This window comes from Ursus americanus, chromosome 19 (assembly GCF_024610735.1).
Source record: "Ursus americanus isolate L20-20 chromosome 19, mUrsAme1.1.p, whole genome shotgun sequence".
In the NCBI taxonomy this organism is placed as follows: domain Eukaryota; kingdom Metazoa; phylum Chordata; class Mammalia; order Carnivora; family Ursidae; genus Ursus; species Ursus americanus.
In genome coordinates this window covers 15,928,350-15,952,421 of record NC_142145.1, presented here as the reverse complement: position 1 = coordinate 15,952,421, position 24,072 = coordinate 15,928,350, and the positions used below count along the sequence as shown (strand labels likewise).

General features: G+C 49.8%; 1 protein-coding gene across 1 annotated transcript; it reads right to left on the bottom strand.

Moving 5' to 3' along the window:
- Positions 1 to 1,784: 1,784 nt before the first annotated feature.
- Positions 1,785 to 22,556, bottom strand: CPLX4 (complexin 4). The gene is made up of 3 exons (XM_045790356.2): positions 22,380 to 22,556; positions 16,629 to 16,716; positions 1,785 to 2,012 (listed from the first exon to the last, which is right to left on the bottom strand). The coding sequence occupies exons 1-3, from the start codon at positions 22,544 to 22,546 to the stop codon at positions 1,785 to 1,787; spliced, it is 483 nt and encodes a 160-aa protein (XP_045646312.1). The 5' UTR covers positions 22,547 to 22,556.
- Between the last annotated feature and the right edge of the window lie 1,516 nt (positions 22,557 to 24,072).

Genomic DNA, 24,072 nt, shown 5'->3' with positions numbered 1-24,072 from the left:
CATTGCTCCAGTATTCTCCCAGGGACTTCCAAGAGGGGCTAAACTTTTCCAAGGATCGTAGGTCCTGGACCCCTAATGATTTGTTTTATTTGCATATTTTCATAACATGAAACTTTCTCTTCTGGAGCACATTCAGGAACTCTGGTTAGAGAACGGCTTAGCCCCTAGCCTTTTGGTCTTAGTTCTCCTCTCCTCTGAGAGAGCAGTTCTTTTTTTTTTTTTTTTTTTTTTAAAGATTTTGTTTATTTATGTGACAAAGAGAGAGACAGCCAGAGAGAGAGGGAACACAGCAGGCGAGTGAGAGAGGAAGAAGCAGGCTCCCAGCGGAGGAGCCCGATGTGGGACTCGATCCCGGCACGCCGGTATCACGCCCTGAGCCGAAGGCAGACGCTTTAACGACTGCGCTACCCAGGCGCCCCTGAGAGAGCAGTTCTTCTTGATAAAACCTATTTTGGGGGGCGCCTGGGTGGCTCAGTCCGTTAGGCATCCAACTCTTTGATTTCCGCTCAGGTCATGAATGGGCTCCACGCTCAGCGGGGAATCTGCTTGAGATTCCTTCTCTCCTTCTCCCTCTGCCCCTCCCACCCTGCTCTCTCAAGCGCACTCTCTCTCTCAAATCATTTTTTTTTAAAGCTGTCTCTGAGCATTATTTATTCAATGAACAGGTTCGTTGAAAGGCTAGTATTTTGTTTTGGTTTGGTTGGCTTTAGTTAAACAGCTCTAGATGTTTCCAAGGTAAATATTCTAAGTCTTTTGAGCAATTCCCCTGAGAGCAAGTGTTAAGAGAAGGAAATCCGTTACCCCTGGAAGACTGGGGCACAGAATGACAGCATGGTTTATTGGAAGCTAGTCTGCAGCAGAGGGATGGGGAGGGACAGGAGAGGAAAACCAAGGAGAGATAGGGGAGGTGAGATGGAGAGAAGAGGACGAGAGAGGAAGGTGGGGGAGACACACACACACACACACACACACACACACACACACACACAGCGAGATTGATTTAACTTCCCAATGCTCTTTATTTATCCACCTGCTCTGTTCCCATTGCAATCACCAACAGACAACAGGTGATGATGCCGAACGTGGAAGGAGCCATAGCCTTCCTAGTTGCCCCCTGCCTCTACTTGTCAGCCCCTCAATCCTTTCTTCGCATGGCCTCTAGAATGATGCAAAGGGCTGGTGAAGTCTATTCTCCACCTTAATTTCTCATCCTCACTTCTCATCTTCATTTCTCATCATATCCCCGCCACTGCCCCTTCACCTTGAACGGTCCAAGTGCCAAACTTGATGGGAAGTATGAACAGCGTAAGGTGCCTGGGAGTGAGAGGCGGTGTGAGAGGTGAGAGGTGCACCTGGGTTCCCAGTGGGCTCCATGACCTCCCACATCTCTTCCCAAGGGACCTGGAGTCATGCTAATGGTTGGAGGGGGTGAGACCTTGCCCTCTAAAAAAGGAAGTCAGAGAGGAAATGTCATTTGCTTTCATTTCTTCCTGGTTTCCCTGAAGATCTTTAAGCAGATCCGTGTTCTGTGTCACTCACAGATGAAATTTCACACTGAGCCACATTTGTAACTAGAAGGAAAGTGTGTTTCCTACTGCAAGGTTCTCGCTAAGCGCTCTACCAGGAACATTTAGAACATCCAGTTGGTGTCTACAAGTTTGTGGAGCTTTCTCATCATGGCTTTTCTGTGTTCGCTATGTTGAAATGCACACTGCTGGAAACGCTCCTGAGGGGAGTGGTCACCTCCGCCTTGACCGCGGTCCCTCCTCCAGCCGCGCTGCCCCTCACATCACAGAACACTTCTGCTCTGCTGTCTGCTTCATTTCCGTGAAGGTGGCCTGGGCTTTTTCTTTTATGGTATCCAAGTCCATGTTCTGCAGATTCTGTAAATGCCCAAGAATAGAATCCTTGTCTTCTTCCTCTTCTTGATCCTCATCTACCATTTTCCGGAGATCTTCGGGCAAGTCCACATCGTCTCCAGCCATCTGGATTTGGTTCTCGTCCATTTCACTCTATGCAAAACACAAATACAGAAGACATCAACCACTCTCAAACAACCAAGCCACCAAACAGATAGTCAAAGCTGCCGCAAAATCCTCCGTCGGGGATGAAGGGGGTGGATGGCGTGCTCGGCTGTCTCTCTCTGTGCAGAGCCTGGGCCTGGTGGCCATCGTGGAGGCTGGAGGTCCTGGTTGACGTGCCCCTCTTTCACTGTGCCTTGGGAGGGTCAGAACTTTCCACAACAGTGCTTCTCAGAGTGTGGTCCCTGGGCCCCGCAGCATTAGACATCTAGGAACACAGTAGAAAGACAAATCCTTGGGCCCCACACCAGACCAACCGAATCAGAAGCTCCTGGGTGGAGCTCAGCAATGTGGGTTTTAAGATCTGTCCCCATCCTGCCTGCCAGCAAAGCTGGAGAATCACACTGTGGACTCTGCTCAGGGCCGCTTTGCAAGCTGCGCAGTCTATGCGCCCCAGGCTGTGACTCAGTGGCCCTGGCCGATCCCACCCTGGAGGGTGTGGTCTGGACTCACAGCCACGGAGGGTGCTCAGTCACCATGGCAACTTCTGCTTAACCTTTGCCCCTTACCTCCCTTCTACTAGACAGGGGGCCCCATGAGGGCATAGAATCTTGGCAAATTCAACCGTACACACTCCGCCGCACCTGGAAGTGAGTCTGGCACATGGTGCTTGTTTATTAGGTGACTAGTCCGGGGCCTGGCTGCTACCCATCATCCTTCAGTGCTGCTGCTACCCATCATCCTTCAGTGCTGCCGCTACCGCCACAGTCTGCCCCCAACGTACTTCATTTTGCGGTCCCAAGAGTGACTGTTCCAGAATTTCGTGGTGCGTGCTGCCTGGTCTTAGACATTCCTTTACCCCTTTGGCTGCAGGGCCTTTGTTTCTTTTTCTTTTCTTTCTTTCTTTTTTTTTAAATTTTATTTATTTATTTGACAGAGAGAGATAGCCAGCGAGAGAGGGAACACAAGCAGGGGGAGTGGGAGAGGAAGAAGCAGGCTCCCAGCTGAGGAGCCTGATGTGGGGCTCGATCCCAGAACGCGGGATCACTCCCTGAGCCGAAGGCAGCCGCTTAACGACTGAGCCCCCCAGATGCCCCTGGGGCCTTTGTTTCTTAATAAGAGAGAAGAATCTAAAGAAGTTTCTCTGGGAGGGGCGCCTGAGTGGCTCAGTTGGTTAAGTATCCGGCTCTTGATTTTGGCTCAGGTCATGACCTGATGATCTCAGGGTTGTGTGATCGAGCCCCACATCAGGCTCCACACCCAGCTTAAGATCCTCTGTCTCCCGCTCCCTCTGCTCCTCCCTCCCCACTTCCTTTCTAAAAAAAAAAAAGGTTCACTGGGAAAGGTATGGGTAGTTTATATTCCCAGATGGCTGTATCAGATGATTTCTGAGATCAGGTTGTAACAGGAGGCAAAAAGGGCTCCAGGGGCCCAGAAGATTACAGAGCATCAGAAAAGCAAAGGGTAGGAAAGATCTCAGCAGACCTTGGGGCTCACCCCCCTCAATGTGCTGTGACCAAAGTGCGTGAAAAGTCACAGAAGGATAAAGCGATCACTTAGTCTTAATCAGACCTTCATCGATTTGTTTTTAGGAAGATTTTGACACCTGCTGACTGCCGGGGAGGAGTTTAAGTCAACACCTACAGGAAAATACGAATTCCCCTTGCCTAGGTGCTGAGCAGAAATGGCTATAAGCAAACATCGGTCGTTTCTGGGACCAAAGAGCGAGTCAGGGTAAGGTGGACACTCCAGTCTCCACCTGTAAACCGTATCCCCCAATCCTTCTCCAGCTCTAGGGCCCTGTGGCTCCCCCCAGAGCTCCTTTTTTCTGTTGGTTCTCTGGGCAGAATAACAGCAAGCCTGGCTGTGGAGACGTGTGAGAGGCAGGATTCCATGAGGGGGAGACGTACCCCTTTGGGGGGGTACGATCCTCACACACGGCCTCCCTGAAGGCCCCTGGGAAGGGCCACAGTCCACCGCAGACCCCCGAGGGAGGGAAACCTCTCCCGCACTTGGCCAGGCCTTGGCCCCTCAAAGTGCTTAATGGATTAATTAGTTCCTCCTCAAACTGTTGTGGGGATTAATTAGTTAGTTAATCCGCAGGGGCTCCCAGCCAATCCTCCATCTCTATTTATTTTTTATTTACCTACCCTAGAGGTTGCCTTTTTGCTGATCATCGTCTGGGCAATTTTGCAGGGAGGAGAGGAAAAGCGGGACGTCAGCCTGGCAATTCTCAGTTCCTGTCGATGCAGGACATCTCCTCTCTCTTACACATCCCAGAATAAATAATGATTTGAAAAGGCGTTCCTGGGAATTCTGGCACTCCCTCGCCGCCCCTCTGGTTGGTGATAAGATCTCTGTGGATGTCCCCGGAGTCAAAACCAGAAGGAGTAGCCTGGAGGGACAGGCAGCTGGTGCTCAGAGTTGGGCCACTGCTGAGGACAGTGCTCCCCTGCCTCCCCTTCTCCTGGTGGGTCGGCGCCCTGCCTCTGGGGAAGCTTTGCAACGGGTTCTTCCTTCAAGGAGGAGTTTCAGGCTTATTTTCATCTCATTCCATTTGCCTGGGGAAGGGAGAGCGGTGGGGTTCCACTTTGCCTTACAACTCACCAAGGGGCTCTTGATTGGCACTTTTACCGAAGTGTGTCTCACAGTGGGGTCCCCAGGCCAGCAGCATCGGTGTCTCCTGGGACCTTGTTGGAAATGCACGTTCTCAGACCTCACCCGACTTGCTGACTCAGAAGCTGGGAGGGTGGGCCCAGCCACCTTTGACTTTGCAAGCCCTCCTGGGGTTTCTGGTGCGTGCTACAGTTTAAGAACCCCTGCTCCCCTTTTCCTGAAGACGGGACTGTAGCTGACTCACCTACAAGGCTCTGAACCCGGCAGTGTCTGGCAGGCAGACACGGACAGTAAGCGTTCACTGAATGATTCGATGAGCCTGTCGTCAGGGACGGCAACAGCCTTAACGATCCTTAGATATGCAGGTCTGCTTTGCTGGGAAGAGCTCCGTTGTCGTAGCTACGACTTACTCGCCACTCCCGCTGGGCCCGTGCACTGCGAGGTCGAGTGCGGGCTTCAGAATCATTGCCTGAGCGTGAAGGTGACCACCACCACTTGCACGCTGTGTGACGTTGGACATCTTACCTCTCTGAGCTTGATTTCCTTATCTATAAATTGGGATTCGATTATTTGCCTTAGAGTCACAGAGGATTAATCAGTGACACCTGCGTTGTTTGGGGTGCACTAAGAGTCAACTTCCAGACTAACCCTCCGTGGTGGGCCGGGCATTTGCGCTGGGCAATCGTGACTCCTGCGCGCGGTGGTCAGCCTGGTCAGAGGCCTTGCCCTCTCTGTCCCTTTACCTCTGGCCTAGAAATGGCCCCCACTTTCACTCCCCAGTCACGTTCCTGGCAGACTGGGCCTGTTTCCCTTTCGGCACTAGGGCCTCAGTTCTGGGAGACAGCCGAGCTATCAGGCTTCCCTGAGCTTTGTCAGACCCACGTGCATGTTTGTGGGACCCAGAGGACGAGAACTGCCAGAGGGCCCAGGCTCACGACCAGCCCTCCTTTGCCCCCCGCCTCTGGGTCTGTCCTTCCCTAGGAGCCTGAAGTGTAGAGACCCCTCCTGAGGCTTAGCAGGACTCGGGCCAGCAGCTCCCTGAGCTCTCAGGGGCACCGGCCTGGTGAAGAGGCCTGAACAGCCTCCCAAAACATTAGGCAGGGAATCCCGGGTCCTGGGCAGCTGGAGTGTGGTCTAAAAGGGGGTCGTGGGCACTGGACAGGCCTGTTCCTTTGGCCCTGTAGACTTTTCACCCCACATGAAGGGATGTAGCCCAAGGGACAGGGGAAATCCTCTAAAGCACAGGGCCCAAGCCAGGGGGGCCATTGCTTCAGATGATGACCCTGGAATCCACTGCCCTGGGCTGCAGCCTGTGCTGTGGGCACCTTACGACTAAGGGTAGGCCAACCAGGCAGGGCCCGCGAGCAGCTAGCGGACAGAATGCAGCCCTTCGGAGGGGCGCCTGGGTGGCACAGCAGTTAAACATCTGCCTTCGGCTCAGGGTGTGATCCCGGCGTTATGGGATCCTCCGCTATAAGCCTGCTTCTTCCTCTCCCACTCCCCCTGCTTGTGTTCCCTCTTTCGCTGGCTGTCTCTATCTCTGTCGAATAAATAAATAAAATCTTAAAAAAAAAAAAAAAGAATGCAGCCCTTCAGGACCGAACCTGGGCCCGGCCTCTGTACCACTGGATCCTAACCCTGCGAGCCGGCCCCAGGTCCAGTACAGGCCAAGGGCGAGGGTCCTATTTGTAAAAAGGGGTCTGGGCTTTTTACAGCCTTCTGCAGCTGACTCAGACCGTTCCCCTGCAGAGGTGGCCGGTGGCAAAGACCTGGGTTTGAGTCCCAGCTTTGTCATTCGTCCTCTGCATGACCTTTGGCAAGTCACCTTACACTTCCGATGCCCGGTGGAAGGGCCCTCGAAAGATTCCCGAGCAGATGGGAGGAGGTGTGCTGTGAGATGGTCTTGTAAGCTTCTAAGCCCTGGACAAGCATGGCTGTGGTTATCCATATTTTTGAGAAAAAAGGGCAGCTCGCTGTCACCATCCCTGCTGAAAGGGTCCCTGAGATTAAGAAGACACAGTGACACAGAGTCACTGTGGGAGAGTATTGGCCCTTGAGAGAAAGATCCAAGACAGAGCAAGCCACGAAGAAGAATCAATGAAGTGTAGATGGTGGCCGGTGGCCCATGCGCAGCCTCGTCCGTTGGCCTCAGCAACCTCCCTGCCCACGGGACCTTGTTTGCAATCCACGCAGTGAGCGTCTCGTGCGCACTTTCTGCTGCCCATTGACAAGTCAGGCGGGGGAGGCCAGACATGTGAACCACGTCCACACATCAAGGAAAGGCGGTAATGCCTCAGCATACCCCCAGATTCAAGCGGAGTTACAGACGACCTGAATCAGCTCCGGGGAGGCGGGGAGGCTCAGCCCCAGGAAGCACGGGGTGAAAGAAGGGAGGCGAGAATGAGGGAGGGAGGGAGGTGAGCAGCATACAGTTAGGAGCCCAACAGCTGGCCTTTTTTCCTAGAGGCTCGGTCTGAGAGGTCTTCTCGTTTCCAGAAATCTTATCAATTTGGGATATTGTTTAATGCAGTTAAGAGCTAATTATTTTTATGCCGTCTGACCAGAATCAGTTTTAATCTCTTGGTTTTTAACCAGATTTATAATCTTCATTACTAGCGCTGAATGCCCCGTTATTTAAATAGCCCCGCGCCCTGCTCTGCTCATTCCCTGTGACTGATTTCTGACCTTTCGCTGAAGGGTAAGCACGGCCCTGGATTCCCACGGTCTGAGCCCTAGATTTTGATAAAGGGGTCTTCATCTTTTTTTTTTTTTAAGATTTTATTTATTTATTCGACAGGATAGAGACAGCCAGCGAGAGAGGGAACACAAGCAGGGGGAGTGGGAGAGGAAGAAGCAGGCTTATAGTGGAGGAACCTGATGTGGGGCTCGATCCCATAACGCCGGGATCACGCCCTGAGCCGAACGCAGACGCTTAACCGCTGTGCCACCCAGGCGCCCCAAAGGGGCCTTCACCTTGTACCCAAGTGAGACAGGTTGAACAACGATCCTATCTCAGACGGCTGTTTTGTCAAAAAGCTGAGCGTTCACCCCTTGTTAGAGTCCTAGTCAGTCAAACTTGGTGTGTTGCCAATACCGGCTTGTTGGATTGTAGGCAGATTTTATTTGGGTTTTGGTTTGTTTATTTTGTTTGGGTCTACACGCTACCAAACAGCTAGATTAATGGATTTCTTTGACTTTGACGAGTTGATGTAACATCGGATGTTTCCATGTTTGTGAGGACCAGTGGTCTTCACGGACCACCTCTCACTGTCCTAGGTGTGAGTAGGGGGCTGCGCTGGCTTCTAGGGAGAGTGACAGCCACCCCTGGTTCCTGTCCTGCGGGAACCTATGAGACGCGGGGACAGAGGGAGAGAGAAAAGAACACAGCCAGTCAACAAACCCCTTCACCGCAGGTAAAAGCGAGCCTGGCCTGCTTTGCCAAAGGTGAAGGGGTCTTCAGGCCAGAGCAGGAGCGAGGTAGGCTCCAATGGTCTGTGGCAGAGGCCCAGGCAATATAATTTTTTAAAAGCTTTCCAGGTGATTCTAGTGCCGAGCAGCACAGAGACCCTTGTCCGGGGCGTGCTCCCTGCGATGTCTGCTACACCACACTGTTCTCCCCCCACAGCTACTTGGACAGAGGGTGTGGATCTGACTTCTCTGGTTGAGAGCAGGCACACGTGTGAGGACCCAGAAGGAATGAGGGTTTCTAGATCCCAGCTGTGTACATCTCCCGCTTCTTTCCTTTGCAAAGGCGTTGCAGAAGGGCTCGAGAAGCTCGCGGAGGTCACTGTCCAAGCCTCTCATTTTACAGAGGTGGAAGCCGAGGTCCTGAGACTTGCATAAACGTCATTCAGCTTGTTCAGGAGGGAGCTGCCAGCACCGCTGCTGGGGCTAGCAGGAAAATATGGCCTGTGGGGTCAGATAGGCTTGGGGTCTTATCTTGCTTTGTTATTTACAGGGGGCGTGACCTTGGGAAGCCCCTCTTCGTCTCCCCCTCCCAGCCCGTGTTCTTATCTGTGAAGGGGAAATAATATCTCCTACCTTACGGGGCATTCGTGAGGATTCAGTGAGATTGCCCACGTGGCCGAGGACCACCACACCCGTGTCCCGGGGCTCTCTCTCCCCTTCCCGGGGTCCCCTCAGGACATTCAGTCCATGGCTCTTTGAGGGGTGGGAGTAGAAGGAGCAAACTGAACTGGGACAGGATGGGGAGGAGAAGGAAGGGAAGGCCCCTGACGCGGCCCCTGATGGCCTCCAGCCCTGCCACCAGAAACAGCTGCTCTGAGGTAGGGGGTTTCAGTGGCTGGGACCCCACTGGGCAGCCCCGGAGCTCCGAATCTGAAGGAGCCTGGCAAAGAAACAGCCACAGAATCAGATCTTTTTTTAAGAGACAACTTTTAAATTCTGTTCTAAGGGAGCTTTCGATGTGACACGTTTAAACACAACCCCACTGGTAGATTTTCTTCTACTTCGTCTTTATTCGAAATGAATGCTGCCCTTAATACAGCAGACAAACACCAGGTGTAACTAAATCATATAGCTCGGCAGGGGGCACAACATTATTTTTCAATGACTAACCTAGATTGACAATTCTGTTAATAGGATTAGGGCTCATTGTGGAACTGTTTTCTCTTATTAATTTGGCTTGACTTACATATACATTCTGAATTGGCTGGGAAGAGGAGCACATTTGTTTTTAGAAAGAATCTTGTGGCTTGACTTAAAACGTATTACTTCCTCTATTTGAAGAAATACGACATTTTAATGATAATATAAAGTCACCTTTGGACTTTGTATACACAGTTATAATCCAGACTTGTTCTCTTCGTGAACATTTATTTTAATGTGACTCTTAGAGCAGATAAATTCTTTCTGCTGTTTTCGATACTTTGCTTTGGGTGTATTTTTTTTTTTCCTTTTTCCCAGTGACATCCAACATTCAGCAAACACTTCGTGTGTGTGTGGACACACTTTCTACATGTCAGGCACTGTGCAAGTCACTGAAGACAAAGATGAACAACTCAGCCCCTTTGTTAAAGAGCACAGGTCCAGCCGGCGAGAATATTCACGGTGGTAAGATAACAGGAGACAGGCACTCCGGGATTATGGGAGCATGAGGGGTGGTGGGGAGAAGAGGATCACAGAAGGTTCTATGGGAAGTGGGACTAGACCGAGGTCTTCCAGGAAGAAAAGGGGCCACGGAGAGCGGAATGTAGGGAACAGAGCAGGAGAAAGTCCAGTCTGAGCAGGGGGTAGCAAGAGCTGAGCCTGGAAAGATAGGAACCACATCATGGCCTACAAGCCACGGGACTGGGACTTTATTCTCAGATGTTATCATAAACCTTTTTTTTTTTTAAACAGGGGATAAATAGGATCAGATTTGCATTTTGGAAACCTCACTCTGCAATTTCGAGGGGAGCAAGACTCAAAGTGGAAAAGCCGCTGCTGAGCTGTTGTGGTGAGAGGTGAGGCAAGATGAGCCCTGTCCTTGGAGATGAGCTGAGAATTATGTAGGAGGTGACATGAGGGTGATGATTTACTGGATATGAGGCTGGAGTAGGAGGGAAGAGTCAAGGGTGACTTCTGGCTGCCCCGCCGGCCTTGGGAGGGGGGAGGGGACAGGTTGGGGTGGGGATGGGCATCCCTAGAAATGGGGCCTGCAGGAGGGGCAGGTTTGGGGGAAAACGAGCCAGTCTGTTCTGGAGAAGAGCTATGAGGTGCCCAGGCGGAGGCCGACGCAGCAGGAACCGTAGGGAGAAGAGGGGGGCTGTGGGTGTAGGTCTGAGAATCATCCACACGTGGGTGGCCGCTGAGAGTGACAGCAAGATGCACCCCCCCCGGGGGCGGGGAGAGTGTGCAGATTAAGTGGGAAAAGAGCAGACCTGCAATATTCCAAAATCTGGAGGCAGCACACCTGGGGAGGATAGGTCATTAGAAGACACGGGGGGGGCAGTTTGGGGTGAATGAGACCCGGAAGCTGAGGAGAGAGGGGGCTTCGGGAGGGGGTCACTGGTCTTGGCGTTGAGCAGGACTACCCAGCATCGGAAGGAGGAAGGCGTCAGGGGGCAGTGGGAGCAGGTCACTTCGGGAAAGTACCTAGAGAGCAGGTCTACTCCGAAAGTGCTATCTGCTTGTTTTCCTGGGGAGAGATCTGACCTTCTTTATAAAGGAGACACGGCGGAGACGGAACAGTGGAATCACAGGACAGGGGCTGATCCGTGGAACGAGACCCAATCCTAACTCGAGCATCTTGGATTCCTTTAGGCGCCTGAAGCCCTCTGAGCACCTGCGGTTCCAAAGCCGGAGGAAACCCACACTGCGTGGACATGCTTGGTTCCTAGATCCCTCGGATTATTGCATTTGCTCCCCGCCCTTAGTGGACTCCTTATGTGATTACTGCAATTAAAAGGGGTCATCCAAAGACACGGGCACAATAAACAGTGTTGTCATGAACAGTGAAGAATGAACTGGGAGAGGAGGCTTTTACTGTTCCCTAGAGGGCCGGGCCCAAATTGCTCCTTTCCTGAGTCCAAATTCCCTTCCCCCGGTCAGCAATCAGTGAAACTCTTTCACGGGGAACACCAGCCAAATAATTTCTTTAGAAAATACAGTTCTAATTCCAAAATGTGACGTAGTTATCCTCATTAGACCTGACAGCTCCCGGGAAGACATTTTCCTCAAATCTGCTCTCCGTTGGGCCTCGGTAAGGGGAAGGGCCCAGAACGGCCTCCTGCTGGTTGTCTGGTTGCCGCACCGGTGACCCCAGGGAATTGTGAATGAGGCACCCAGGGGGTCATCCCTCGTTAGCTGGAGGACACGGTGAATGTGTCCAGCTCCCCGTGGACTGCTAATACTATTAGTACGGCTGCTTACCCAATAGGCACTTTATAAGACAACAGAGGGCTTAGCAGTCTGCAAACCTCGAGGGGAGGGAAAGGTGGTTATGAGGAGCCCAGGAAGGGCCTGGTGACCCTTTGCTTTCTGCCCAGCACTATTTTCTTGGTGGACGGTTGTGTTCATTCTTGAGTCTACCATCCTGGATGGAGATACAGTTGAGAGAGGGTGTAGGGACAATGGGGCATAGAAAGTACTGGATGAAGAATCAGGAGCCTGGAGGTCCCATTGGCCCAGTAAGCTTCATGACTTTGGGCAAGTCTTTTGATTTCAATGAGTTTTATGATTATGCACTGACATGCTTTTTTATATATATAAAAATAAGTTTAATAAAAGTAGAAAGACCATTCAGACGCTGGGAGCCGAATTCCCCGGGCAGCCCAGGAGCCCACCCCTGCCCCAGGACGAGACCTCAGACAGGCGGGAGGAGGGGCAGTGGGCGTGCTCTTCAGATGACCCCGCCCATCCGAAGGTTATCGCTAATGGTTCATGACAATACGATTTGTCCTACCAATGTCTTTCGATGACCTTTTTTAATAGTCACCAACCCTTACATTATGTTCCCAGGACTTATTTATCTTATACCTGGAAGTTTGTCCCCCTTGACCCCCTTCACCCATTTCACACATCCCCCCCGCCCCCAACTCTGGCAACCACCAGTCTTTTCTCTGTATCTGACTTCTTCTTCCTCTTTTTAAGATTCCACATACAAGTGAGATCATACAGCATCGTCTTTCTCTGTCTGACTTATTTCACTTAGTATGATACCCTCAAGGTCCATCTATGTTGTTGCAAATGGCAAGATTTCCTTTCTTTATGGTTGAATAATGCACACACACACCAGAATGGCCATTTTCAAAGGCAGTAATCAAATTAGTAATCAAATAAGTGAAGTAATCGAGATGTCAAGCCCCATGAAGAGGATAGGTAATGATTTGGGGATCTGTTGCCCCGTCTCCCGCCTAGCAGTTCCTGGCTGGCCTGGGCCTCCGTCACACCCCTCCCCCACTCCAGGGCTGTAGCACTGGCTGCCGGCCCCTCATTCCTTTCCCTGGGGTCTTTGGACATATGGCCATGGCCTTGAGCTTTCCCAATCACAGCGAGGGCCCTGGGCACGGCCTGACCTTCAGGGCCTCCTTGCTCCTTGGGGGAACATGGAGGAGATGAAGACCTACAAGTTCAAGTCCATTGTGGTTTTCGGATGGCATTCTAGGGATTCCACTGCTAGCATCCTTCTGCATAATCAAAGAAACACCTGAGAGTTACATACAGGTCCGTGTAGCCAGCAGCACGGGCCCCTCCAGGTAAGTTAGGTTGGTACAATATCACCATCAAAGCATGGCTTTCAAGGCCCAGGGAATGACAGTCCTCATAGTGGTCATTTCCCCAAAGTCCTCCCCTCTCAGGGCCAAATATTCCACTGCCTTCACCTCGTCCTTAGTTACTGGCGTTTCAAAATCCCCCTCCATCCTGCTTGCTGTGGAGACAGCCAACCCCGTTTGCTTTCTAGCTCTGTCCCGCACAGCATGGGAGGGTCCTGCTGCTCCAACACTCCCCTCCCTGCCTGTCCCCACCCGGCCTCTCACGGGCACGGCCACCTCCTGTTCTGTGACAGCTGCTTCTAGGAGGGCCCACCAGGCCCTTCCAGGCTCGCCAGCATGGCAACTGCTTTACAATACAATGCACAATCTGGCCCTTAGTGGCAAACAAATAGACTTCCAAAAAAAAAAAGATCACGGCCAGACATTTATATCTGTTCCCACCGTCACTGTCCCTGCTGCAACCCCGGTCCCCACAGAACTGAGAACAGCAGCCGGACCATTACTTCCCTGCCGTGCGCTCTGCGTCTAGGGAACACCAGGGGGCGCGAGGGACCCGATCCTGTCCCTGCCCTGCGGTGGCTGCTGGGCGCGCTGCACACAGAAGCCAGGACAGGAGTGGCCACTCTGCACGGACACGAAGCTGCCAGCCAGGGGCTGACCTTGGCCTGGGAAATGCTTCTGTCTCCCAGAGCCGCCTTCTAGGCCTGGGGGCTTTTGAAGACCCGCTGTGTCCAGAACCTAGACGAGGCAGGCGGGAGGGGAGGAGGCCACCTGTAACAGCCATGGGAGGCAGGGGGGTGCCCAGAGTACCCAAGGGTGGGGCTGGACTTCACGGGCAAGGTGCTGCGGTGAGGCTGGGCCGTTAGCCACGTTTGCTGGTAAGGGACAAAGTAGAATGGGAGCCCGTTGATTTTTTATGATATACTTTCTATTAATTACCATTTTGTGGATTGTGTAATTGGGTTAGAATTTCCCCATTTCGTACGTGCTATATGAAAAGCGGGTAATTGTACTGTTAGTATTTTTACTATTCACACCACAGGCCAATCCTGGAAGCACCGTGTAGAATCAGTCCACTTTTATGACATGCAGCCATAATATAGAAGAACGCCAGGGAGGCCTCTGCCTGAAAGCCAAGTGCACCGAGGGATCAAGGGCAGCATGCTTTCAAGCGATATTCGCATCTATTTCTCTGGCTTGTGTTTGGAAGTTCGCAGTGGCTTCCGGGGCTGGGCCGAAGCTGGCAGACGACCCAGGAGCGGGAGAAGCCGTGGGTCTGCTGGGTTTCGGGCTGGGAGTCTGCACCAGGTCACTGAAACCCTGAGCAGTACAGGTTGTCCCAAAAGTCTTCCTGCAGGTTGAAGCCACAGAGAGCTCAAAACTGCACTCAAACTTTTGGGACACCTCGAACACGGAGTAGAAACTGCAGAGACCTCGGGGCCAGAGGGAGCAGCGTTCAATCCTTTCATGAGGAAGTCATGCTTTTTCATGGTTGAGAAGCTTACGCTCCCATCCTGGGTCTATCAGTCAGTGGCTGTGGGTTTTTGCAAAGCTCCCTAACCCTTCAGGCTGCTGTTTCCTCACATCTAAAAAGAGTCAATGGCATTAGGTTCTTAGATGAACTCAAAGTTCTTTTTCAGGGTCCAGGAAAAAATCAGGTGAGGCCCTCACATGCATTAGACATTTGAAGCCGCTATGGGGAGAAGGGCTGGTGAGCCTTGGGAACTCATGCGATGAGAGATACGGGCTCCACTGTTAACAATCTGTTGGTTTTTCCACGGTCCCTCCACTGCACCCCCAGCTGGCTTTAGGGAGCCTTATCCTACACAGACATACTCCCTGTCCCTCCCCTGGTCCTCTCCCGGCAGCGCCTGAATGTGCACATTTCGTGGCTATAATTCTTTCCTCTTTTTATAGCTTCTGTTGGAAAGGCTCTAGTCCCAAAGGATAGCTTGACTCTGAGATTTGGGGATTCTTTTTACTCTGAAGACCATCAAAGCCCTACTGTTGAGCCTTGAGGGGTTCACCCCGGAGGCTCTGGAAAGGAGCAGGACCATGGGGCCCTCATTAAAGAGAAAACAATCAAAACCTCAGGTTCTTGACCTCGAGTTGTTGCCTTGTTGACCCAGATTGGTGTGTTAACTCAAGGTCTTCGAGATCCCTGGTGGTTATTATGAAGAAAGAAGACTTCTGGGCATAGAGAGAACCATGGGGAAACTGAGGCTCAGACATATTAAAGAGCCATCTGAGGTTGCACCAGGATTGAAACCCAGTTCTCCTAAAGACAGCTGGTACCATCCCAGGGAGCTTCAGGGAATCTGCCAGACGATGGGAGTGGAGGGGACCGTGTTCCCAAGAGCCCAATGGGAAAAGGCATTAAACCAGATTAAGGGAGGCAAAAAGCAAAGCCCTTCTTTTCAAAATTCATGGGTTGCAATGAAAATGTTTACATTTGGCTGTGAGTTTTCCTCTCCTCTCTGAGAGCAGAACCCGGTTCCTGGGGCATCTTAGCGGGGAGTCTCTCCCACAAGTTGGGGCTATTGAACTCTTCGGTGACGTCAGCACTGACTTTGCAGGGACAGTGGGTCTGGCTCCCTTTGTTTAATGCTTGTAGCTTCTGAAGTCCGCAGGGGACCCACAGGAGCAGAGCTTCGGAACCCCAGCATCACACGTCAACACCTCCTCTTCCCATCAGTAAACCAACTGCCTGGCCAGAGCCTATGGGTGTTGGCTCTCTCCGCCAGCACTGAGATGGGTTAATGGATGATGCTGGGGCTTGGCCATCACAACAGCGTCCCCACCAAGAAGGAACGGATCGCTCCTTTGAAATACAGGCAGAGTAGGTGGGAGTGAAGACCTCGGGCTCTGCCCTTCCTGGCCTTTGGCAGGAGGGACTTACTTTCTCTACTCCTCAGCTTCCTCTATCATCTAGCGGAGGTGATGATAGAATACCGGAGAGGACTGTTGGGAAGGATTCAATGCATTGCTATGACCGAAGCCCTTCGAACAGTGCCTGGTGCGTGATACTAAATGCCAGCTATGATTACTTCCTCCTTGTGCAGTTACACATAGAAGTTCTATGGGCTTTACAGAAATGAACATTAAAATGTCACTTACGAGTATTAACTCCATTTTGTTGAGAGAAAATGGAAGTTCATAGAGGTTAAATGACTGGAATCTAGTTTTTATGAACTAGCCCAATGTTCTTTTCACTACATCAAATGTGTGCATGTATGTGTATGTGTGAGTGCATGTGGGGTATGTGTGTACGCATGTGTGCATGTATGTGTATGTGTGAGTGCATGTGGGGTGTGTACGTGTGTGCATGTGGGGCACGTGTATGTGTGAGTGCATGTGTATGTGTGAGTGCATGTGTATGTGTGAGTGCATGTGTATGTGTGAGTGCATGTGGGGTATGTATGTATGCATGTGTGCATGTATGTGTATGTGTGAGTGCGTGTGGGGTGTGTACGTGTGTGCATGTGGGGCACGTGTATGTGTGAGTGCATGTGGGCTATGTGTATGCATGTGTGCATGTATGTGTGTGCATGTGGTGTGTGTGCATGCACGCATGTGGTGTATGTGTGCATGTATGTGTGTGCATGTGGTGTGTGTGCATGCACGCATGTGGTGTATGTGTGCATGTATGTGTGTGTGCTTGTGGTGTGTGTGTGTGTGTTTTCATGAGTGTGACCCTTTGCTGATAATCAAACATTCCCCGTTTTCTATGACGTAAGAAATCGAACAGGCTGTTACTGTGTTAAGAGCGCCTCACCTTCGGGAGTCTGTACTTTTCCCGGAGGTGAACTCGGAGGCTCGCCCTCTCCGCCTTCTTTTGTGTAAATGCAGCATCTCTTTCCATCCTAAAAGCAAAAGAAGAGAATAAAGGATCGAAGGACTTAGAGAGCTCAGGACATTCCAACCCCCGCACAGAGGAGCCAGACGCTGGGATAACACTGTCCTAGGTCCCCAAACACCTGCCTCTCTGTCATTCTCCTGTCGTAACTCAAGGCAGACCCCTGAAGTCCAGGACAGCTGGGTTCTGGGAATCTCCTTAGGGTGCAGCGCGGAGAGGGGCAGCGTGGCTGTTCCCAGTATAGAGTTGACCTCACGGGGTCGCTCTACTTGGGACCTGGGACCACAAACATCAGAATCACCTGGGTGCTGGGTAAGAAGCTGCCTGGGTCTGATCTCAGAATGACTCATCAGAATCCCTGGGGGCAGCTGAGCGGAAGCTATGTTTTTAACAAGTTTCCTGAGTGACTCTTAGTCCAGTGAAAACAGGGTCATAGCGTCCAGGGCTGGGGGGCCCTTAGAGGCACATGGTATTTAGGGATGTATCTAGAAAACTGTTTCCCTTCATCGTCACCCCTCCAGGCCCTAATTTTGGTACAGTGTTCCGTTCCCTGTTTGGAAGGAGGTATCCCCAACAAGGTAGGGTAGCTTTCCATGATGTTCTGGGGATGAGCTAATTGGACTCTGGACTAGGCGGGGTTGAAATGGACTCCCTTGCTCATGGTGACCGAGGCAGGAGCAGACACCCTTGGGGATGTCTGCAAAGCTCCCAGGGACTGCCTCCGCTCCCAGCTGCCCACAGAGGTGCGTTACGAAGGGCTACACTTATACACGTGGCCCTGCCCTCTGGCTATATTGGACTGGCCCCAGCTGGGCAAATGAAATCCTTTCTCTGGGAGTTTGGGACTGGGACCGAGAAAGACAGACATTCACTGGAACAAGTGAATTTAGAGGCCATGGGCTCCATGTCCCCAGGGGCCTCGTGGTCTGGGTGTCATGGCGAGGAAAGGTGACAGTGGAGAGGCAGGGACAAAGCAGCCATACTGGGGACAGAAGCCATGGCAAGAGCCAAGATGGTGCTCACGGCTGGCTTCCCACATTACTCTGGTTCCTAGGTTAGGCCCATGTGAGGCCTGCTGGGGTTTCTTTCTTTCTTTTTTTTTTTATACTTAAATTATTTATTTATTGAGAGAGAGAGTGAGCTGGTGTAGGGGAGGGGCAAAGGGAGAGAAATAATCTCAAGCAAACTCTGAGCTCAGCATGGATCCTGATGCGGGACTGGATCTCACGACCTGAGATCAGGACCTGAACCAAAATCCAGAGCCGGGCCCTTACCCAACTGAGCCAGCCCCAGGCGTCCGGCCTGGTAGGGTTTCTGCTGAGGGGTTTGGCGAAGCATCTTTGCGTGAAACATTATTCGCATTAAAAGAAATTCCATTTTCATTTTCAGGCGGCTAAGCTTGTTTCTGTTTCTTAACTTCACGTTTTGAAATCCTCTCCACCACCACACAGAAGGCTGCCTGAAGGAGGGGCTGATGTGAAGTGATCAGATGAAACCACTGCCCACGGGGCCCTGAGCACAGGCCTTCCCTGAGCCACCGCGCCCCAGCCTCCCAGAGGTCAGGCCCAGAGCAGGCCCCAGACAACACCGGCGTCCACCTTCCGGCTTTCGGGAGCGAGACAGAGTAAGTGACTTGCGGAAGACATCAGTGACCCAGGGCTTGGGCAGAAGCAGAGCTTTTTCCCCCAATAGTTTGCTATGAACAATGTTAAACATACAGAGAAGTTGTAAGAATTTTATAGTGAAACCCACATACTCACCATCTGGCTTCTACAATTAGCGTCTTACTATGCACGTTTTATCACATACCTATCTTCCTCTCTATCCATGCATTCGTCCATCTCCTCCTTGGAAGCATTTCAAAGTTGTAGACACCCAGACTCTTTCCCCCAAACACATCAGCACGTACGCCATTCACTACAGTGACGTACTTGTTGGCGGTTCCTTTCTTTTCTTTTGCAGTAAAATCTGTGCACACTTATGTGCACAGAGCTTCCGTGTACTGGGCGGGTTAATTTTATGTGGCGACTTGACTGGGACGCAGGGTGCCCAGATTAAACATGATTTCTGGGTGTGTCTGCGAGGGTGTTTCCAAATGAGATTAGCTCTTGAATTGATGGACTGAGTAGAGCAGATTGCCCTCCTCGGTGTGGGTGGACAGCATCCAATCCACTGAGGGCTTGACTGAAAAGAAAAGGCAGAGGGGAAGGGGGAATTCTCTCTCTCTTTGCCTGTCTGCTGGAGCTGAGATCTCAATCTTCTCCTGCCCTTAACTAGGACTTGCCCCCATCAGCCTTCAGTTGAGAACGACACCAGAGACTTTTCTGGGCCTCCAGCTTGCAGACAACAGATGGGGAAACTTCTCAGACTCCATAATCACATGAGCCAATCCTTACAATCAATCTCCCATACCCATATATACCTATACACATATGCCCATACGCATGTCTGTTTCTCCCACTGGTTCCGTTTCTGTGTATAACCCAAACCCCCATGAAGATATGAAAAACATTACTATCACCTGAGAAACTTCTCTCATCTCCATGCCCCGTTAATACCTGCTTCCCAGTCATTGTCCTTTATCCACCATAGAGTGGTTGTGCCTGTTCTAGAACGTTCTAAAAATGGAACCCTATACTACACATTCTTCTGTATAAGGCCTCTTTTATTCAGCATAGAAGAACTTTGGAGATTTATCGAGGTGGTGTTATTTATCAGTGGTTTGTTCCTTTTTATTACTGAGTGCATTGTCCTGTATGAATATGTCCTGCTTGTTTATTCATTCTCCCGTGGATGGACTTGGACTATTTCCCATTCAGGGCCACCGTCAATGAAGTGGCTATGAACATTTTCGTCCAAGTCTTTCTGTGGGCATACGTGTTCGGTTCTCTGAGGTAGATATCGAGGCACGGCACTACTGAGTTGCAGGGTAATTTGGTTGAGTCAGTTTAATTTTATTAGAAACTGCCTGACTTTTTCCCAAGTGGCCGTACCATCTCATGCCTCATCAAATGGAATAAAAGTTCTAAATTGTTCCACATTTTGGCCAACATTTGGTATTGTGTCCTTTTAATTTTAGCCATTCTGGTGTGTGTAGCGGTACCTTAGCCTGATTTTAATTTTCATTTCCATCATGACTAATGATATCAGATGGGTTTTTTTCACGTACTAATTGGCCATTTGTTATCTTTATGAAGTATTTGTTCAATGCTTTTTGCCCTTTTTTTTTGCTTTTATTATTGAGTTGTAGAAATTCTTTATGTATTCTAGAACCCAGTCCTTTGTCAGGTATATTTTGCAAATATTTTCTCTCAGTCTGTGACTTTCTTATAAATATTCTCTTAATGGTATCTTTTGATGTACAAGAATTTTCGACTTTGATAAAGTCTACATTATTTTAAAATTTTATGGTTATTGCTTTCACAGTCATGTTTAAGAAATCTTTGCTTACAAAAAAAATTTTAAAAATTAAATTAAAAAAAATCTTTGCTTGCAAAGATATTGTTTTTTTTCCTAAATGCTTTGTAATTTTAGCTTTTATGTTCAGTTCTGTGATGCATATCAAAGTTGAAGTAACAAATGATTCTTAGCAATTATCATACCATAATTAAGGTAAAGGGACATTTTACTATTATTGAGAGAAATGGAGGGATAAACGGACTTTGTTGCCTTCTAGGTGATGAAGGTATTGAAAACTCAAGCAACAAACTGAAAGTCATGCCTCTTCCCAGAGGGAAGCAGGCTGACCCCATTGCTCTGCTGCTATTTCTTACATTGGGTGACCAAGTTGGTAACACACACACACACACACGCACACACACACACACGCACACACACAGAGCCAGGTAGCTGGCAAATAACCCAACCCACTGATTGACAGCACCATTTGGGCATTCGGACCTTTGATCTGTCCGGATATAAACTTAGGGGAAACTAGGACATGAGTTCATCAAACAGATGCCATATCCGTGGCCAGATTTATAGCTTGGACCTCTTATGTGATATTTTACGCAATCAGATGCATAGTCTAAATTTCTGGCCAGCTTCTTTTTACTCACCCACTTGAGCTGAGAACATTTGGTGCTATTGTTCTGCTTCTGTTTCTTCATTATACTTGTTTTTTGTTTGTTTGCTCGTTTACGAGCCAGAGGCCAGACTAGCCGATATGCGAGGGATGCTCTTTCTTTTGCCTGAGTTTTATCTTAGCACCAACATCATGTTTGGAGTTGTATTTATTTTTTTTAACTGACTTTAATTGACCGCAGAGCCAAGACTACCACATTCTAGGTAGTTTATAAGCTACAACTTCTTTCAGAAAAAATACAATAAAGTTTCCATTAAATGTAAGCCTTTGTACTTTCTTAGTTTCCTCCAGGTCATTAACCTTTCACCTATAATCATCTTAGCAATAGGACTTAGGCCACTCTTATGTAATTGATCATTAGCAAAAGAGCCATGATGGCAAAAAGAAATACTCTCAAATGAGAAATACTTAATTTTTTTAAAGTAGGCGCCATGCCCAAAGTGGGGCTTGAACTCAAAACCCCGAGATCAAGAGTCACATGCTCTACCAACAGAGCCAGCCAGGTGCCCCGAGAAATACTTAAAAAAAAAAAAAAAAAAAAAAGATGAACATTTAACCTCAAGATTGAGGCTTCAATTCTTCATTGTTATGAAAAGACTCTTAAATTATGCGACCTTAAAATCTAAAAAATTACATAGAGATTATACTTAAAGGTCAGCGTGCACAGCAGTGGAAAATTGTGAGTGCTTTTCACATTCCATAATGCCCAACTAAAATGTTACTAATGTTTTATTTTTATTTTACATAGTCAGGAGAATGTCCTTATGTAGCTAGGAGAATGTCCTTATTTTTTGGAGGTACATGGCTCAAGTATTTGGGGTGGAGTATCATGATGTCTTTACTTTCACTTTACAATTTACTTCAAAAATGCTTCCATCCATCTATCTATCTATCTATCCATCTATCATCTATCATCTATCTATCTATCTGTCTGTCTATCTGGCCATCCATCCGTCCAACTAATCATCTATAAGCAAATACAACAAAATGTTAACTGTGACTTTATTCATAGGTTTATATGGGTGTTCATTATACTGTTCTACTTTTCTGTACCTTTAAAATTTCCATAAGAAACAGCCTACAAATTTATTCACAGTTTTTATGAAGCCGAGTCTTATGACCTAATCCTCTTGTTGTGCTTTCTAGGGTTTTCTTTCACACACGTAAGAGAAAAAAGATTGCACCGTGCGCGCTTCGAGGCCCTCTTCCAGGTACAAAATCTGAATTCTTCCATTTGGAGGCTTTCTATGTGCTAGAAGGGTGAGCTTGGGGAAGACCGTAGAGAAAGGCACACCCTCGTTCATCTGAACATTTCAATTGAGGTTAAGTGCAATGAACCCAGACCAGAAAAAGTGTTAAGCCGCTTTCAGAACGACAGATAGATTCAGTCATTCTGTCCCACCGCCATCCCGACGAGCAGGACATGGGACCTGCCGCGGCACAACACACGTTCCCAAGGTCAGAGGCAAACGGCACGAGAACACGCATCTAAAGAGCAAAGCGCACGAGGCCAGGCAGCCGAGGAAGGTGCGGCCAGAATTCGCCTCTCGTGGCTCTGAGAGGGGGAGGGGGCCGCGGGTACTCACTTCTCCTCAATCACTTGCTTCTGGTACTCCTCATACTCCTCTCTGGTCATCCCTTGGGCTGCTGCTGGATCCGATGTTCCCCCTTCCTCCTTCTTTTCTTCAGACCCGCCACCGAATCCGAAATTCTTTACCTGGTTACTTATCATAGTTTTCATAAAGAAAGCCATGGTTTCTGCCCCCAGGAGAAATAAAACCCAAACTCAGACAAAACGTGAAGAAGAGAGAGGAAAAAAAGATGAAATCTCCAAACAGCCTCAACGACAGCGACGTGCTTAAGAGCAAAGGGCTTTGCACGGCCTCGTCTGCTCAAGGGCACGATGGTAGAGAAGAGGGGTTTGCCCGCTGTAAGCCGGATTAGAGAGATAAACTCCTGCATGTGGGGAGGCAGATGGTTCCGATTACCAAGAGACAACCGCCTGCTTTCTGAATTAATACACTAAGCTAATTTCAGAGGCAAAAATCCCTCACATTATCTACTCTCCCTACCCATTTCTGAATTTGAAATTATAAGCACAGCAGGGCTCCATCAAGAGTCCCGTTTTGATTAATCAGAGCGGACTACCTGCCTGCCATGGAATGTGCAAATTCCAGCCCCTGAGCACAACAGCCCACTGAAAAAGGAGCCCGGGGAGACGCAAAACCCAAAATGCTTCGGTAAGCAAAAATAATCCTTTGATCCAACATTTTATCTCATCGGACTCTTAAGTACTACGCAAGGATTTGCCTTTTGGTGTGTGTTGAGTTCTGCACGGCTTCTGTGGCTCCCGTGGCCCATACACCAATCCTCACCCGAGGCAAGTCTGAACGGCAAGCCCGCGGGCCCTTCACTTAGATCTGGAAGACTGCCTTAGTCTTCTCCTGCACGGACGTGTTACATCTCTGCTTGGAAATGGCGCACCACTTTCCATGCTCGCACCCAGAAGGTAAGCCCATTGTGAGCTAAATCATGCACCTGCAACAGGGTCACCTTCCCCCCACATTCGGTCCACTTCCTGGGGGCTCTGTTCGCGCTCACTGGTGTACTCCCATCAAACTTTTGACAATGTTGTCGAACACGCAGCAGATTTTCAGTGGCCCTGGTTTTCTTCAGGTCAGGGGAGGAATTGAGTATGGCTAAGACTTTAATCTGTTAGTATCTTTCTAATTAAAGCACTCCAGGAGGGGGTGGGGCGGAGACAGAGATGTAGGCTCATTGGAACCTGTGCTTGTGATTTTGTCTGTCGTCGGGAGCCCTCTCGGGAAATGCGTCCCTCAAGTCATACACAACTGTGTAATGGTTAATAATTCCCTTTTACTAACCTATTGAAAGATGTTGCTAAAATGATCTCAACGGGAAAGACTGCAGAGGTTGAGGATGAGATAGGAACTGCACCCAGGGCTCCCACTGAGAACGCGCATTCACACGGGCTCCACTTTCACTTTTAATGGCACGGCTGGGAACCTAATGTGTTCGGACCATTGGCTCTACACTTCCATTTCTTTCTCTTTCTTTCTTTTTCTTTTCCTTTCTTTTCGTTTTAAAAGGTTTTATTAGAGAGAGAGGCAGCGAGAGAGGGAACACAAGCAGGGGGAGTGGGAGAGGGAGAAGCAGGCTTCCCGCTGAGCAGGGAGCCCGATGCTGGCTCGATCCCAGGACCCTGGGATCATGACCTGAGCCAAAAGCAGACACTTAGCGACTAAGCCACCCAGGCGC